This window comes from Manacus vitellinus, unplaced genomic scaffold (genome assembly GCF_001715985.3).
Source record: "Manacus vitellinus isolate BGI_N305 unplaced genomic scaffold, ASM171598v3 scaffold_86_pilon, whole genome shotgun sequence".
Lineage (NCBI taxonomy): Eukaryota > Metazoa > Chordata > Aves > Passeriformes > Pipridae > Manacus > Manacus vitellinus.
In genome coordinates, this window is record NW_021940851.1 from 604,447 (window position 1) to 620,624 (window position 16,178).

The 16,178-nt window shown below is 51.0% G+C and overlaps 1 protein-coding gene across 1 annotated transcript in view; it reads right to left on the reverse strand.

Annotated features, from left to right (window-relative positions):
• Positions 1 to 14,775, reverse strand: part of SIM2 (SIM bHLH transcription factor 2) — a 53,008-nt gene extending 38,233 nt beyond the window's left edge. The window contains exons 1-3 of the mRNA XM_018085717.2: positions 14,405 to 14,775; positions 6,144 to 6,226; positions 3,250 to 3,339 (exon numbers count right to left, since the gene is read on the reverse strand). Of these exons, the coding sequence (XP_017941206.1) occupies positions 3,250 to 3,339; positions 6,144 to 6,226; positions 14,405 to 14,579 (348 nt within the window). The 5' untranslated portion in view covers positions 14,580 to 14,775. The remainder of the gene's footprint in view (positions 1 to 3,249; positions 3,340 to 6,143; positions 6,227 to 14,404) is intronic.
• Positions 14,776 to 16,178: the final 1,403 nt, after the last annotated feature.

Below are 16,178 nucleotides of genomic sequence, written 5' to 3' on the forward strand. Positions count from 1 at the left end.
CCTTGGGCTTATTAAACCTTGATGCAGCTTTTTAATGTCTGTAAATACCTGCTTACTACCAAATATCGCCATTTCCTACTAAGAGGGTTTTTATGTGTAACTCAGCTGTATATTTTTTTTTCCTGCCCAGGAATGATCCATAATAAACACAGAGGACTAAGTGGGTGGATTCTAGAGCAAATAATTACATGTTTTGCCTTTCAGATACTGATTTGAGGGAGGTAAAACAAACCCCCTGGAAAAGTTCAGATGTTTGTGGTTAAATATTTCAAGATTTATCAAAAGGCAAAGATAAGCTTGGCTCCCTCGTGGGTCCAGAAAATGGGTGGAATAAACTCCAGACCTTCAAAATAAAATAAAAATACATCGTTCACCAGTGTTTCCTAAGAGGATTTTTCTCTCCATTTTGTGTCTTTGGGCTCTAAGGGGAAAAAATATTTGGGGAATTTGAAACCTATTTGTTATCCACGGAAAAAAAGAGGCAAGGAATTGGCTGCCTCAACCAGCACAAAGTCAGTTCATCACTGGTCTGAGGCCAGCTGGAATTAGATGGAGGAGGGGGGTCCTAATCATCAGTATTTACAATATTTACTGTTACACTTGAGGGCAAATCAAAATCCAAAGCCACAAGCTAAGTGGCAGGCCCCCCAAAATGAAGATGTAGATTCTTCAGAAATCCTGTTTCTGATCATCTGCAGGCAGGGAACTGAGCAAGGTCCTGCTGTAAAACAATCCTCGGTGTTGTTTTGAAAGGTATAACCAGTTTCACCACACCAGCCAGTGAAGCTCTAATTTTTCAGAAACTCTAATTTCCCTCTGCTGGAGGAAAAAAAAAAAATTCAAGATCAACCAGAAGATAAAGGCGGCTGTCACAGGCCTCCAAAAATATCCTGCAAAAATATTTTGAAATGGCCTTTTTTGTTTGGTTTAAATATACATATATTTTAAACAAATTGCAATTTAACTGGAAATTAGACGTGTGGACTAGTTAATTGTCAAATTATTCAATAAAAAGGCCTTTCTGTGCCCACTCTAAAAGATTTTCTACAATCAGCATCACTCTGCTCTCAGCTTGTATTGGCTGGGGCTCTGTGAGAGCACTTGTTGAAAATACAGTGTGGGATTATAACTCGCAGAATTTACTTCTCCCTGACCAATCTCATTCTTGTTGATGTCAGTGGCAAAATTCCCAGTGATTTCCAGAGGAGCAGGAACAAGAACTCATTTAGAGCCCTGGGAAGCTTGCAGGAATATCCCAGTGTTAATGTATTAATATCCTAGTGAGTTAATATTAATGTTAACGTTACTTAGAGCAAAATTATCCCCTCAAAAATAGAATATTGACACAACAGCAAGAACTGATTGGATGATAAATCAGTATGAGGAAAGAGGAGGGAGGGGGAATCACTGCCTTATTTAGCTGGGGGGGGTCTTATTTACATAAATAAAACCCTGTACCCTGTGAAATTGTGTGTTTTGAGAGTCTAAAACATGCCCTTAAATTTCACATCTCTCGGTCCTTTCCAGGAGGCAGCTCATTTATTTATAAATACCAAACTTCCAAGGATACAGCTCGTTTGTTTATAAGCATCTACTGAAGGGAAAGGTTTGGGATTTTGCTCGTGAAACTTGAACTTCCAAAAGCAACGTGACCAAATCCTCCAGTTTTCCTCTTGGAAAACTGAGGGGTTACAGATATTTCCATGCACGTGGAATTCAGTCAGTGCAGATGGCCAGGAGGGATAAACAGGACCAAAGCCTGTGTGATGCTCTCAGTCCCCTCTCCTTGAGTGTGGCAAAGTCTCTTTAGTGTCCCACTGATCCCATAGTTCTTTAAATGGGATAATACTGAGACCTGGGAGATCTGATGACTTGATATCCCTCCGAAAAAAAGAGCTGAGGAAGTTTCCTCCTCACATTTTTAAAGCTGGCGTGAAAAAAAAAATACCTACACTGAGTATTTATTTTCAAAACTACTTTTTCTAAAGATGTTAGAGAAACGGGGGCTTGGAAATGGTGTTTATGAGTTTATATATTTGCTTTTTCTCGCTCTTCAGAGTTCTGTTTTCTCCCCCGGCTACTAATTCAAATATCACGGCTGTAAACACAACATTCAAAGAGCTCCACATTTTTTCAATTAAAAATATTAGTTACTACCAAGGTTAAGCACACATGTAATCCCCACCAGTCAAGCCCCCTCCCTGTTTATTGAAATAACCACAGGGCATATTCCCCAGGTATTCTCAGAACATCCTGCTCTCCCTCACCTTCGTCTCCTCATTCTTCTTCCCTCTTCTATTTAGCCTTTATTTCACTCTGCTTAGCTCTGATAAGTGTTTGACACACTGAATTTGTGATGAAACACTTCTGTTTCTTGCAAGTCTCATCCAGGGCCCGGTGAAATCAACTGGGAATTTTTCTGCTGGCTTTCAGCAAGCTTTGGGTCAGGTGCTACCAAGGAATTTCTGTAATACATTTACAGACAAAGGTATGGAAACTTGCCCTCTGCAATAAATTCGGGCTGGTTGCCCTTGTGCCTATCCCAAGAAGGCCAAAAAAAAAAAAAGGAAAAATTAGAAATGTCCATCTAAGAAGAAAAAACAATAAAAAACCCTTATGCTCCTTGTGCAGAACAGTAGTAAACCGAGTTTTATGAGTTCTATCACGACCATATAAAACGCTTTACTGAAAAGACCACTGAGCTGGAAAAACTCAGGCAAAACTACCCTGAATTCCATGTGAGCACTCATAAATCTGCCCCCCTTTTCTTTCCTTTTTTTTTTTTTTTTTTTTTTATTTTTTTTTTCTTTTTCCTAAAGCACATTTACCATAAAACTCGTGTTCCACATCAGATTTCCTCTCCATTTCATAGCGAGCCTCAATATCTTACACAATCTAAAACTTACAGACTCGAGTTCTGAGCTTTATTTCAGAGTGATTGAGTTACCACGGCAGGCAGGAGGGTTGGGTTTCAAGCCCTGTATAGATCTGCAATTTGCAATATCATATTATTTATTGCCCTCCTTAAAAGGTAATGAGGAGTAAAATACAATGAACAAGAAAAGATATAAAGACAGTCGTGGTGTGGCTGTGAGCAAAGGGAACTTGGATATTTTACTGAGGGCACTTTCAGAGGAAAAAAGCCAAACCTTGAAATACCCCTAAAAAAAATGATATTATATAATGGCAGGATACCAGTGTTAGGTTCAAAATTTTTATTTAACAGCTGATTTAACACATCACTCATACCTGAGACAAGCCAAGATGCACAGATGCTGTTTCAGAGATGTACATTATTTTGCCATCTGATGCTACCACGAAAACAAAGCCATCCAAAGTCTGAAATAAAGGGAAAGATGGAGGGTAAGAGACAAGCACCCTGGTTAAAGCATTTACAGCGACAATAAAAGAAAACAAAGGAAGATTTCCATCAAGAGCAGCAAAATTAAAGGAATGGAAACCTTTCCCTGATGCTGCTCCTTCAAACATTGGTTGTGAGACCCAACTCATTCCCCCACAGGCACAGCTTTACTGCTGCACTTCCAGTGAACATTCTCCTGTTGATTCAGGCTATTTTAGTGCTTAGCACAAATCCTGAGCTATGTGGTGCTTAGGGGGAAGTCCAACACTACGTGAGCCATTTTTTATGGCATAATTGGCAGACACAGCCCGCTGCTGTTTGCAACATATTTCGTGGTGCTGCAAGCAAAGCTTTAAGCCTGACTGTATTTTCCAAAGTGTGTTTCTGAACAAGAGCTGTCTGCTCCCTGACTACGTGAACTTCCAAAAAGGAAGCAGAGTAAATCAGCTTTCAAAACTTTATCACACTTGAAGAGAGGTATTTGTGCTGATGAAGTTATATCCTTGCAGTCTGGGCACGTTGACCAGTGGAATATTCAATGAATCCAACCCAATCCTACAAATTCTTATTGACGGGATATTGGCTGGAAGGTAAATATTGCTTGTGTGAGCAAAAAGTGAAGTTTAATTTAAGAAAAAGAAAAGTGATGGCAAGTGGTGCAGCTCAACCAAAATGACCATGATTTGGACACATTAACTCTCAGTTTGGGGAGACTTTGATTTTTTAGTGCCCAATTTGAGACGTTTTTTCAAAAGTATCTGATATTCTCAGTCAAACAGTCTCCACTGGTGTAGAAAGCTTTGATCAGCACATACGTATGAACGTCACAGGAAAATACATTTGGAAGAGAAAAATCATTTTTACAGCTCGCAGATAAAAGACCCACCTATTTTAATTCATTTGAAGTTACTGAACCAGAAGAGAAGCAATAAAACCCTGTATGCTTCTTGCTCTTATAGTGCCACCCCAATAAGAAAATATCCCAAATTATTCCCTGGCCTACTAACGATTCTACAGCATGTAATTGAAACCAGATTACTCTTTGCCTTTATTTTTCCCCCCCCTTTTTTTTTTTTGAACATAAATTAAATTTTGGTGAAGCATCATAATGGGAAACAAATTACTGAACCCTTAGCCATAACTTTGTTTTTAAACACTGTCATCTTGCAATGGCTCTACCCAGTGTCACAACTAAACCAGTGTCAGTGCTGCTGTCACTGCACCATGTGGTGCAGCAGGTCCCAAAATTTCCTGTGCAGAAAAGCACACTGAAGCTGAAACTTCACATGGAAAGTTTCATTCTAAGAATGAAATGAAAAGGGTGGGAAATAAAATAAAAAGGTTTACAGTAAACGTGGGTTTATTAAAATGTGAAGAATACGTCACCCAGCAATAACTGAACTGTAAAATGGGTGTCACAGGTGAACAGCACATAATTAATTATAAGTTCAATTAATGCCAGACAAAACGTGGAATAGCCAGCAGGGAGGAGGAGCAAGTGTAACAATGGTTTGTATGACCAGATATGTATTTTAATCTATATGTTATATTATGCATATATAATAATATACATAACTAGATATATATTTCCTAGGTGTACTGGTGAAGCTGGAACATCTGGGAGGGCATCACCTACTTAGAACAAAATTTCCAAGGCTAGAAACGCCTCCCCAGGAGATCATTCTGAGCTCTATCCATCCCCATTCCCTGTACGTGGCCAGCACCTCACCCTTCCAATCAGCCTCCCCAAAACACTCTCCCTCTTCCCCGCAGGAGGGATGTTTTGCAGGGGCCAGGGTGGCAAATAAATAACCGCGAGCATCATTCCCAAAGTCGGGGGACCCGGAGCAGCATTCCCGGCTCTCCCACCCTGCCACAGCTGGGGACAAGGACACAATGGGCTGGGCAGACCCAGGGAGCCCGAACAGAGTTTTTCTGTCGAGGTTTTTTTTTATCCCCCAGCCTAGCGAACGGTTAAAAACAGCTCCAGCTCTGTGACCAGGAATTAACCTCCCACAATAAACCCGGCCGTTAAATGATTACGGTTTGCCGGCTCTTTAAAATCGGGGCAGAAAAAAAAACAAACACCAGCGCTGCATTAAGTTCACATATATTAAAAAAAAAAAAAAAAAAAAAAAAAAAAAATAAAAAATATGGAGCTAAACGCAATTTTTTTTTCCTTCCCCCTCCTGCTGGAATGCTCGCCCCAGCTACGACTTCCTAAACTCTCCCGGAGTTCAGAGGAATTCCAGAGCAGATCAACGGGATTGTGAACAACGGTATTTTCAGGTGCTAACGTCCACGGGAGATCCGATCCAGGTGTTTCCCTCCCTCTGGAGCCCTGCGCTCCCTTCCAGGTTTCCCCTCCCGAAATTCCCGGTGTCCGGCGCCCCTCCAGACAAACCCCGTCGGCGCTGGCCGGGACCTGCCTGGAGACATTCCCAGCAGATTTGAGGTGCCTGATTAACACTTTTGGGGCTGGGAGACACTTTACGTTCACGGAGGAGTGGGTTCTGCTAACATCAAAAGTAGTAGTAGTAGTAATAATAATAATAATAATAATAATAATAATAATAATAACAGAAGTGGTCGGTGTCTCGGTTTTCCTCTCCCCCCAGCCCAGAAAAGCTCGGGAATAATATGAAGGCTTCACCCAGGCTCTTGTGGCGGTGCGGGGGTGAGGAACAAGCGGAGGAGGAGGAGGAGGGGTGGGAGGCAGATCCCACCACCACACCAGGTTCCCGGTGCGCGGCGCGTACGGGAGGAGGGAGGCGTCCACTACCTGAAGCAAGTGGGATCCGAGCTCCATGGCCACGTTATCCAAGGGCCCTATCCTGCTCGGCTGTCCCCAGGCGTCGCCCAGACCTGCAAGGGAAGCAAGGAGCTGGTTAGAGCGAGGAGCCCGTCCCTCAGCCCCGTCGGGACTGCGCTGTCCCCAGTCCACCCGCTCCCCCCATTCCCCCGCCGTCCAGGCAGCGACGGGGGGGATTAAGAAGGTTGGTAGGGCTGAATCCCTTCTCCACGCACACGTGGGAAGGGAATTGCTCTTTTTCCGGGCAAGGGCACCCCTTCGGACGCCCTTTCTCCCTCCCCGGAGAGCCCTCGGTCCCCAGGGAGGCGACGGCCCCCACCGCTTCCCATCGTCCTTCCAGCAGCACCGTGCCCGTCCCTCCTCCCCGCGGCGTTATGACCGGCGACCCCCACGCTGGCCAAGGCGAGTCCCGGCTGGGGAAGGGGCTGAGGAGATCAAAGGGGTCGGAGAGAAACTGCCCCGACGGGCCCTTCACCTGCGCACGGACGGGACCGACCCATTGGCACAACTTCGCCCCCACGGCCCCGTCCAGCCCCGGCCCCTCTGACCCCACAGCCCGACCCGATTAGGGGGAGCCCGGAGCCCGGCACAGCCTCGGTGACAGCGAAAAGTCATTGATGGAGCTGGTTTGGGAGCGCTTGGGGCGAGGAGAGGGGCTGGGACGGGGCTGGGTTTTTTTGTTGGTTGGCCGGGTTTTTGTTTGTTTTTCATTTCCTCCGTGCAAAGAAGGCTTACACCAGCTCCCCGCTGGAGCTGAGACCACCATCCAGCGAAATGAATTAACTAGTTTAGGAGGTTCACAGAGGGCCAGCCGAAGAGCTGGGCACTCACGTTGGCACCTGATGGCAGACGTGCCACTGCCCGCAAAAAGGCGCACAGATGGAGGGGAAGGGAGGGACGCGACCACGTCCTTTTAGTGCCTCCTTTTTTGGGGAAAAAGAACAGCACGGCTGCTGCGAGGCCACGGAGCCCTCAGGGCGCTGCGGAAGAGGGTGAGAGAGAGGAATTCGGTGATGCCAGCCCGGCGGGACCGTGAATTCCACGGTCGCCCGGGGGGTCCCGTCTGGAGCATCGCACACGCGTGCGATGGATGCGCAGCCCTGCGCCCCTCAGCCCTGGGCCCCTCGGCCCTGCGCCCCTCAGCCTTCAGGGCCGCTTCAAACCCATGTGTCGCCCCGAAACGGAGCGCCGTGCTTTCCTCCCGTGCCCTCTCGCCGCCCAGGGGCTTCCAAAGAAACCTCCCCTCAGCCACTGGCGGGGGCAAAGGCGGCTGCGGCGGGATCCCAGCAGAATTTGGCACCCGGGCAGAAATCCCTGCGTGATTCCGAACGCGCCTCCTGAAGCCCTCACGGACCCGCGTGTGCTTTGGCCACTTAGACCTGGTCTAGAAATGATGGGAGGCTTTCTCTCCGCTCTCGGGGCGTCCCTTGGGATGGACAGGATCTCCCGCTGGAGGAACATGGGGAGGATGCACCGCAAAGCTGTGCTTCCCCCCGAGTTTTGCCGCCCTTCCCTGTGTCAGCAGAGCCTGGTCCCGTGTCCCGCTCCCTCCGGGCAAGCACAAAGGAGCCTCTGAAGCCACGCAGGGAACCCCAGGGGACCTTGGCCGGCCCTGACACCTCCGCTCCGCCGTCTCAAGGCAGTAGCAACACCCAGGGTCATTCCCAAAAAGTGGCGTCTGCATCCCCATCCCGTGTCGGCGGATCTCTCCAAACCCCCGGAGTTCTCAGTGTGTGGCTGCGCTTCCCTGTGGGCAGGGGAAGGACACCTTCCCTCTGCACTGGGAAATTTGCTTGGAAGAGCCAAACGAAAACTCGCGCTTTTCTACGGCGTTTCCCAATTCTCCTTCAGCAGAAGGCTCCCGAATTTTCAGAGACGCGTCAAAACGTTCTTTGTGCTGAAAAGCTGCTTCCTCTGGGGAGGAAAGTTTGGGGATCGCAGAGTCATCCTGCGGTTTCTTTCCCGAGACTGTAACAAATACAAACGACAGAGCCTGTCCAGGTGCCCTTATTTCGATTTACTAATTACCAATCACAAAGCACGGGGTTGCAATACTGAAAAAGGGGGTCACACCTGATGAAATAAAAGCTGTCCGGAGACGAGCTCTCCCTTTCCCATGGACGAAGCAGATTTATTCCTTTGGCCACTCACGAAGCTCACCGAGAACGAGCCGTGTTTCTGCCTCACACGCGCGTGGCAATTCCCTGCGTCCTGTCCGTCACGGCAGGACAGGTACCATTTCACAGCATCCCCCCAAACCTGCGCTAGTTTTGAGGTTCTTTCCTAGCCCGGACTAAAAAACAAAAAAAAAAAAAAAAAAAGAGTCACTTCGGAATTTTAAATTGGAGTTGCGATTGCGAACTCGCATCAAACGTAAACACGTTGGGTGGATCAGCCTGGCATTCGTCTGAGCTTATTTTAGAGCCCACGATTTTATCATTTAATCCACCCAGCAGATCTCTTTAAAGGTGGAAACGAAACGAATAAAACCTGACGTTTAAATAAAGGGCTGACGCCCATTAACTCGTCTTCCGAGAGATTTGCAAACGCGCCGCGTTGCGTCCTGTAAACATATGGATGCAATAGACTCCTGCCCAGCCAGTAAATAACGCACATTTTCGCTCACTGGCCTGGAGCGAGGCCAAAATTGCTGCCGATACACAGCGAGCCTTTCCCACATCGCTCCATCTCGGGGGGACTTTGCTGGGCTGGCCCCGGCCGGGAGGGGACCCCCGTCGGGGCGGGCTGCCGGGGGTCCGACACGGCTTTGCGACCCGCGCCGCGCATTCGTTTCGGAGGAAATGTTTAAAAATGCCCCAGCGCAGCACGAATTAAGCGCTGCCCCGGCCCAGAGAGCGATTTTCCTGCAAGCGAGCGGCCGGAGCATCCTTCCTGCCAATGCTGGGAACACGCGCGGGGGTGGCTTGGCCCCAGGGTGCAACCCCTTTACGGTGCTAGAAGGGTAAGGGATCGCCTAAATCCAGCGGCTTGGGGCGATTCCGGGCGCTGCCGGCAGAGAAAAGCCGGGAAAGCCTAAGCCGGGCTCAGCGGCAGAGCCGGCGGGGCTGGCACGGCCGGGGGAGGGTGACTCGCCAGTTCCAGTCTCAGCCTTCTCTTTCCTGGCATCCCGCCGGCGGCAAACATGGATGAGAGGAGCCTCTCTCCCTCTGTACCCTGCTTTTACTGGTGTCTGTCCCCACCGGGACCAGGGCCGTGCCGGGAGGGCAGGACGGGCACAGTGGGATGCCTGACAGGGGAAATAACCGGCCCTAAACGCGGTTGTGCCCGTCAGCCCCCTCCAGGCGGCAGGTTCGACTCCGACAACGCCGTCCCGGACACAGAGAGGGGGGTTTGCCCCAACACCCCAAAGTTCGTGCTGCTTTTGCCGTTGAAAGACGAGGGTTCTCACACGAACGCGCCCCCCTCCCTTTGGCAAACCCGGGCACGATCCCCCCTCCACCCCCTCCGTCTTTTGCCACCTCTGGCTCTTTTTCAAAATAACCTCAACATTCACTTTGTACCATTTCCCAGTTTCCAGGGAAGGAGGCAGCGTGAGTTTAACTGTAATAAGAGCTAGAAATACTTGGGAACAACTCCCACCTTTGCTCTCCGCATACATAAATTCGTGCGCGCACACATTTGAAAGCCCGGTAGCTTTCCTGCTCGGGATTCTGTTAAAAGAATTACTTCTCGATGTATTATGTTAAGTATCGGGTTGCCCTGTAACTTGGAGTATTTCCTTTGTGTCTGCTGGGCTGTTCCCCGGCTCCCCCCGCCTTATTCAATCGCCATCCTTCACAGGGAGCCTTGGGTCAACTACAAGCTCCGGGGGTTCGCCGCCTCTCCTGGGTTTTGGGGTTTATTTTTTCCCCAGCGCGGTTGTGCCTCGCTGGGCCGGGAAAGAAGAATCGCTGCGGGGGCGGCCCTTAGTTTATATCGAGCTTTGTCTCCCTCTTTTAGTCGAGGTCCAGGGTTGGATTGGGCTCTCGTGTCATCCCGTGGTGTGGGGGACACAGATGACACTTTGCTTTAAGCAGCGGGGCGCGAGGTATCTCAGCCCCGACGGCACTGAGGGTAGCACCGCTGGACCCGAGGGGCCGGGACGGCTCTGGAGCCGACAGGAATCGGTTGGAATTCCGGCGGGAGCAACCTCTGCTCGCAGAGGGGAAGCTCCCAGGTCGGGGTGGCTTTGGGAAGGAGAAGGGCTGGTTTAGTCTAAGCTCGGCAGGGATGTGCCGGGCGCTCTGCGGGCATCAGTGTCACCGGCTGGGAAGGCGCCCGAGGGTTGGGACGGTGGGAACGGCGGACGTCAAGATCAGGACTTTAATTTCTTTTTTTTTTTTTTTTTTTTTAAGGAACAAAAAAAAAAGGTCAAGTCCAAGGTAAAAAAAAAAATTAAAAAAAAAAAAGAAAGAAGAAAAACAAAACAAAACAAACCCAAACACAACAAAACTGCTCTCCAGGACGCCCGGACGATCCCAAACCCGGCTCTTCCCGCCGAGCCAAAAACGTCAGATCGTGATAACAGGCCCCAGAGCGGGGGTACTACAGACAGCGACGTCCCGGGCGGACCCGCAGGTCCCACGGCAGTGACCCCCGCCCTCCCTCCTGCCCTCCCTCCTGTCCTCCCTCCTTCCCTCCTCGCCGGGAAGGAGAGGTCGGACCGACCCCGCCGCCCGTCCCCGCAGGGCCGCCGGTTCCTGCCGCCCGGGGACGGCCGCGCAGCTCCGGGGAAGCCCTAAAAAAGCACTTTTGTTTTAGTAAGACCTTTAATGTCACTATTAGCCGTTAGTGCAATAGACGCTCGCTTTCGAAAAGGGATCGCTCACTCCTCGGGCTTTATTTATTTATTTAATTCATTAACGAACCTCTTCATAGCGGGTATGAAAATCAGACGAAACAGCTGCGATTCGCCTCGATTTTCCTAAAATATACATTCATGAGTTAAATGAGAACAGAAAACTCTGTATGTTCCTAATAATTTTTATTGTCTGCGTCTCGGAATACGAAAAGTCTAAGATCTACCGCTCAGTCACTTTATTCAGATTATTTTGTATAGCGCAAATTATCTTTTGGGTCACATATTAATTAGCTCTCTCTCGTCCGGTTTAAACAACCATAATGTCCGATTTTATAATCAGTTTTGGATACTGCGTCGGGGGTGGGGGAGGGAGAGGGTGACTATTTAACCAGTCTACCATAACCAGAGGGCAGAGAATCGCAGATTTTAAACGCGAGTTATTCTCGCCTCTTTCTTTCATTAACTCATTTTCAGGGGGGGAAAAAAAAAAGATAAAAATGCTGACAGTCAAGACAGAAGAAATTCCGTGGTGTATTTTTGTTCTACAGCAACAAATGTCTTAGCAAAAAAAAAAAAAAAAATAGAAAAAAACCAAAACCCGAGAGAAGACGGTGTCGCAGAGCGGGAGCGCGGGGGAGGCTGTAGGTTGTGTCTCCTGACTTTAACTCCTCAATCTCAAGGTCGGAGCGACACCGCAGGGCACAAAGTGTGATATCAGAGCACGAAATTGTGCCTTGCCAGTCTCGCACTCTGAGGGGTGAAAGGAGCTGGGGTAGAAATCCCCTTTCTCTCTCGCTCCTTGGAGTCCGACCGGGCGCCTCTGCGGGAGGATCTGAGAGTGCATCTTCTGGAAAAGCCTGGCCGGGGTGAGCAGGAGACCTGCCTGCACCATTTTACAAGCCCTGTCGAAGCGCTGGGATCTATCACCTCGCTGAGGGGCTCAAAATTTTCCTAAATTATGTTTCAGCTCGCTCTGGAAATAAGGGGGAAAGCCATCGAGGTTTTTAAAAGCACAGCCCTCTCTCTCTCTCTCTCTCTCTCTTTCCCTCCAGTCTAGACAGAGCTGGAAACCGGGTTTGTAGCTGGACAACGTTTCTGATGGCTCTGACCTCAGCTAATCCGGGCCTAGCACACAAGCTGGTGGCCTCTCAAGCCTGTCCCCCCCACTCTGACACCCCCTTAAGCCTTACAGGGGTGATGTCACGGTGAGGGTCGGGGTGCCCCCACTCTTGGGGGCAATTCCTGTGGGATCGCGGGCACCGCGGCTCCACTGCCCCGGGAGCAGAGGCCCAGGGGGAGCTTGTTACGTGCCCACCTTTATTTCAAGCCCCAGAACCTCGGTGCCCCCCACCCATGGGGTCCAGCGCTCTCAAAGGGGCTCTTTCCCCAGGTCTCAGTGCCCCAGGATTCAAGACGTTGTACCTAGAAGTCTTTCCGGGCTGTCGAACTCCCCGTTCCACCTCCCAGTAAAGCCAACTGGAAACCAGTAGCCGCGTATGAGGAGGGGAGGGACGACGGATGGACGGACGAATGGTGACCCCTCTCCCCTCCTTGCACAGGCAAATCCCGAGGGAGAGGGAAGTTGGGGTGACGCGGGACTCTGCCATCGAGCAGCCACCCCAAAAAGCACCCTATTCCAGCCCTTGGGGTGCGGGCACTGCCCGCAGCCTCCTTTCCCCGCCTCCCCCTTCTCCCCTCCACCCTCCCAGGCACTAAACGCTCGGCTCGGGGACCGGAGGCGCTTATTCCCCCGGCCTGTCATCCCTGGATGCAAAGCTTTGGTTTTAAATGTATTTCCACCCGTAGTTAAGACGATGAAAGATCAGGAATTCGCTGTATGCATTTAAACGTTGCCCTTAATAAGCAGAGTGTGCGGAAGCGCACGCCCGGCCTGTTTAAGGAAGACAGACACATAAAACACACCCGAGCCGTGGGTATAAACCTGCTCTCGGGGTCGTCTCGTTGCTCTTGAGGATCAGTAGGGCTGGAAAAGCCGGGACACATCCAGCAGCGTCTCGAAACGTGCCACTTTTCTTCCCTCTTAAATCAAAGGCGTTCGGGGGCACGTTCCCCGGGGCAGGGCCGGCGAGCGACCCCCCGAAATTACGACGCTCTGTTTCTCATCGGGAAATTTCCCGATGGGGGATAATGGCTGGAAAATTCAGCGGAGCAGCGCCTCGCTTCCCTTTGCTCCGCTAGCTCGGCGTGCCTCGGGAGCGCACGCTGAAGGAGCCCTGGCTTTCCCTAGCACGGCTAGTCCTTGCTCCCGAAATTTCTGAATTAGATGGCCATAACGGTAAGCTTTGCTCGGGTTGGGAGGGGGGCTTTATTCCTCCCCCCGCTCCCTTCCCCCCCTTTTTCTTTTTCCCCCCCTCAACCTTTTAATAAAGCTCCTTCCAAACCGCGACGGAGAGCAGACCTTCCACTCCGGAATTCGCTAATTCCTTCACCCTCCTCCTAGTCCGGAGAGGCACAAACAAATGACAAAGGCGGGGAGCCGGGCTTTATTTAGCCACCCGCAGCCACTTAACCGGCCTTTCATTTCACGTCTCCCATCAGCTCGGCGGAGGCACGGACAGGACGGGCGGCCGACGGCTCCCCACGGGTGCCGGCCCGCTGCCTCCCCTCGCCCCAAAGGCGGCCCCAAAGGCGCTCGGGGGGACGGTGCGAGGCTGGTTTTCGCCAAACCCCCGGGGAAGGAGAGAGCCGTGCCAGGTCTCGCTGCTGGCTGTCTCCGAGAAGAGCCACCGGGCTCACGGCCGGGGAGCAGCGGGGTCCCGGCCCCGCTCGGGGCCAGGCTGGGCTCGGACCCTCCTTCCCCTTCTCTCCTCGGCCCCAAGAGAAGGCGGAGGGCCTCGCTGAGAAGCCGCCGCGCCTTATTTCCCAGCCTGCTTCCCTACCTCCAGAAAACTCCAACCAAAACAAAATAATAATAACAACCACACTAGGTTTTTTTTCCCCCGAGGCCGTGCCTGGGACGCCGAGCCGAGGGGCCATCCCGGGGGCCGCCCGGGCTCCTCCGGGGCTGCAGGCGCCGATGGGGCCGAGCCGAGCCGAGCCGAGCCCGCTCCCCTCGGGACGGTCCCCCCGAGCAAACGGAGCTGAACCGGCAACAAAAGAGGAGGGGGAGAAGGGAGGGGGATTATCCGGGCGGGTCTGGCCCCCGCCACAGCCGGTTTTTGGGCAGCGCAGCTCTGCCTCCTCTCCCGAGGCAGGCGGGCTCCTTTCCACCCAGGGCGGCTTTTCCCTCAATCACCCCTCGCTTGCCACCCGGTTCTGGGACCCCCGCAGGCATCTCCCCCTCCTCCCAGAACACTGAGGCGACGCGGGCTCGTCTCGGGGTGTGTGCCCACCCCACCACCCCCTCCCCGCTCTTTTTCGGTCCTCGCTGTCCCCCGTCCCTCCCGTGAGAGCCCCGGCGGGGTTTTACCTTCGGGGAAGACGGCTCGCATTTTCAGGTAGCTGGTGGTGAGGCGGATGATGGACGCCTTGTCCAGCTGGGAGGTGATGGCCGAGGGCAAGGGCAGGAGTTTGGCCAGTTCGTAGAATTCTCCATTTTCTTTTTCCCGTCTAGTCTTTGCCGCGTTCTTGGATTTTTCCTTCATCGCGACTACTGCAAGGCGAGGATGTCACTGGCATATTAGACCCGATTCCTCCGAGTTGCAGGGGGCATGGATTTCGGCGTCAGAGTTAGTGTTTTCGTTTGAGGAAGGGAGAGAGCTCACCCAAATCAAATAAAATCAAATAATTATAGTAATAGTAATAATAATAAAGGGAGAGGGGGAATAAAAAGACAAAAAGGGGAGGGGAAAAAAAAAAAAAAAAGCCAAACCAACCAAACAAAAACAACACCAACAGAAATGGTGCGTGGAGGGGGGAGGCGATCTCTGAGCCACAACCGGGATAGGAAAGCCGCTCGGAGAAGGCAGTTCTGCTCTGACCCTGCAACAGCGAGAGCTTCGAAACCCAGACAGAAAGACCCACGCGAATCTCCGTCCTCTGCCTGCAGCTGGGAATCGGATCTTCTCCTCAACGGGGAGCAAATCACTGGGTTCCGTTCACTGAAGGATTTCTTCTACTCAATCCTTCCCCGTCCAAAAATAATAATTAAAAGAAATATATATATATTAAAAGTAGAGCGTCCATGCAAGAAATCATTGAGCTAAGCAGGCTGAACTTTTTTTGGACATTTTGTCTCTTAAAAAAAAAAAAAAAAAAAAAAAAGAAAGAAAGAAAGAAAACGGAAGGACCGCGCTGCTCGTTGAACGAAGTGCAAAATTATCTGGTCCCGGAGCCTGCGATGCCGAGGAGACGACGAGCCCCTCGCTAAGCGAAAGTCAAAGGCGGTGCGGAGGGAGCTGATGGCTGGAGCGTTCCGAAATCACGAGCTCGCATTTCCCTCGGACGCTTCCCTCTCGGCGGGCTGGTCCTGCGGCCGAAGGGCGCTTCCCCCGGGCCCGAGGGGCTCCTCAAGCGCCGGGGCTCGGGGGCTCCGAGCCCCGCGGGCGGCGGGGCCGGGCGGGCGGCGGGTTGGCGGGCACGGGGGGCTGCGGGGCTGCTCCTGCCGCTCCGGCCGCTGCGCCCAGCTCCAAATGTGGTTCTCATGCGGAGTCAAATTAAAGGATCCGTTTTCCTCGGGACCAGTGCCACTTCAGCGTTGTCTCTTTCCAAACAAGTCCGAGCGCTGGCAAAGGCGCGGGGTTGATTTTGTTGCTTTTATTTATTGTTGCCTTTTTTTTTTTCCTCCTTTTTCCTCCTTTTAAAGAAAAAGAATTTGCAAAATCAGGAATAGTTTCTTTTTTCTTTTTTTTTTTTCCCCTTTTTTTTTTTATTCGTCACTTATTTAAAGAGCAAAGCGGTGGCTCTTTGGCGTAGACATGCCTTTCAAAAGCAAGGGGAGGGTTTGTTACATTCACCTCCCGCAAGGAGCAGCGATCCTCACCATACGGCAAGGATCGAAGGTAAAATTCCCCTCCTCTCGGAAATCATAGCTGCCACGCTCCTCGCCTGAAAGCACCGATATCTCCACTTTTTTTTTTTCTCCTCTTTTCTTTCTTTGCCTTTTTTATTTATTTATTTATTTTCCAGGGGCAGAAGCAGCTCTGAAGTGGACCTCTCGGTTAATTCTTTAGCAAAGGCTGCGGAAAGCCAGGAGAGCCTCAAGAGGGGAGGGGATAATGCATCCGTGACGTGTCCTCCCGCGC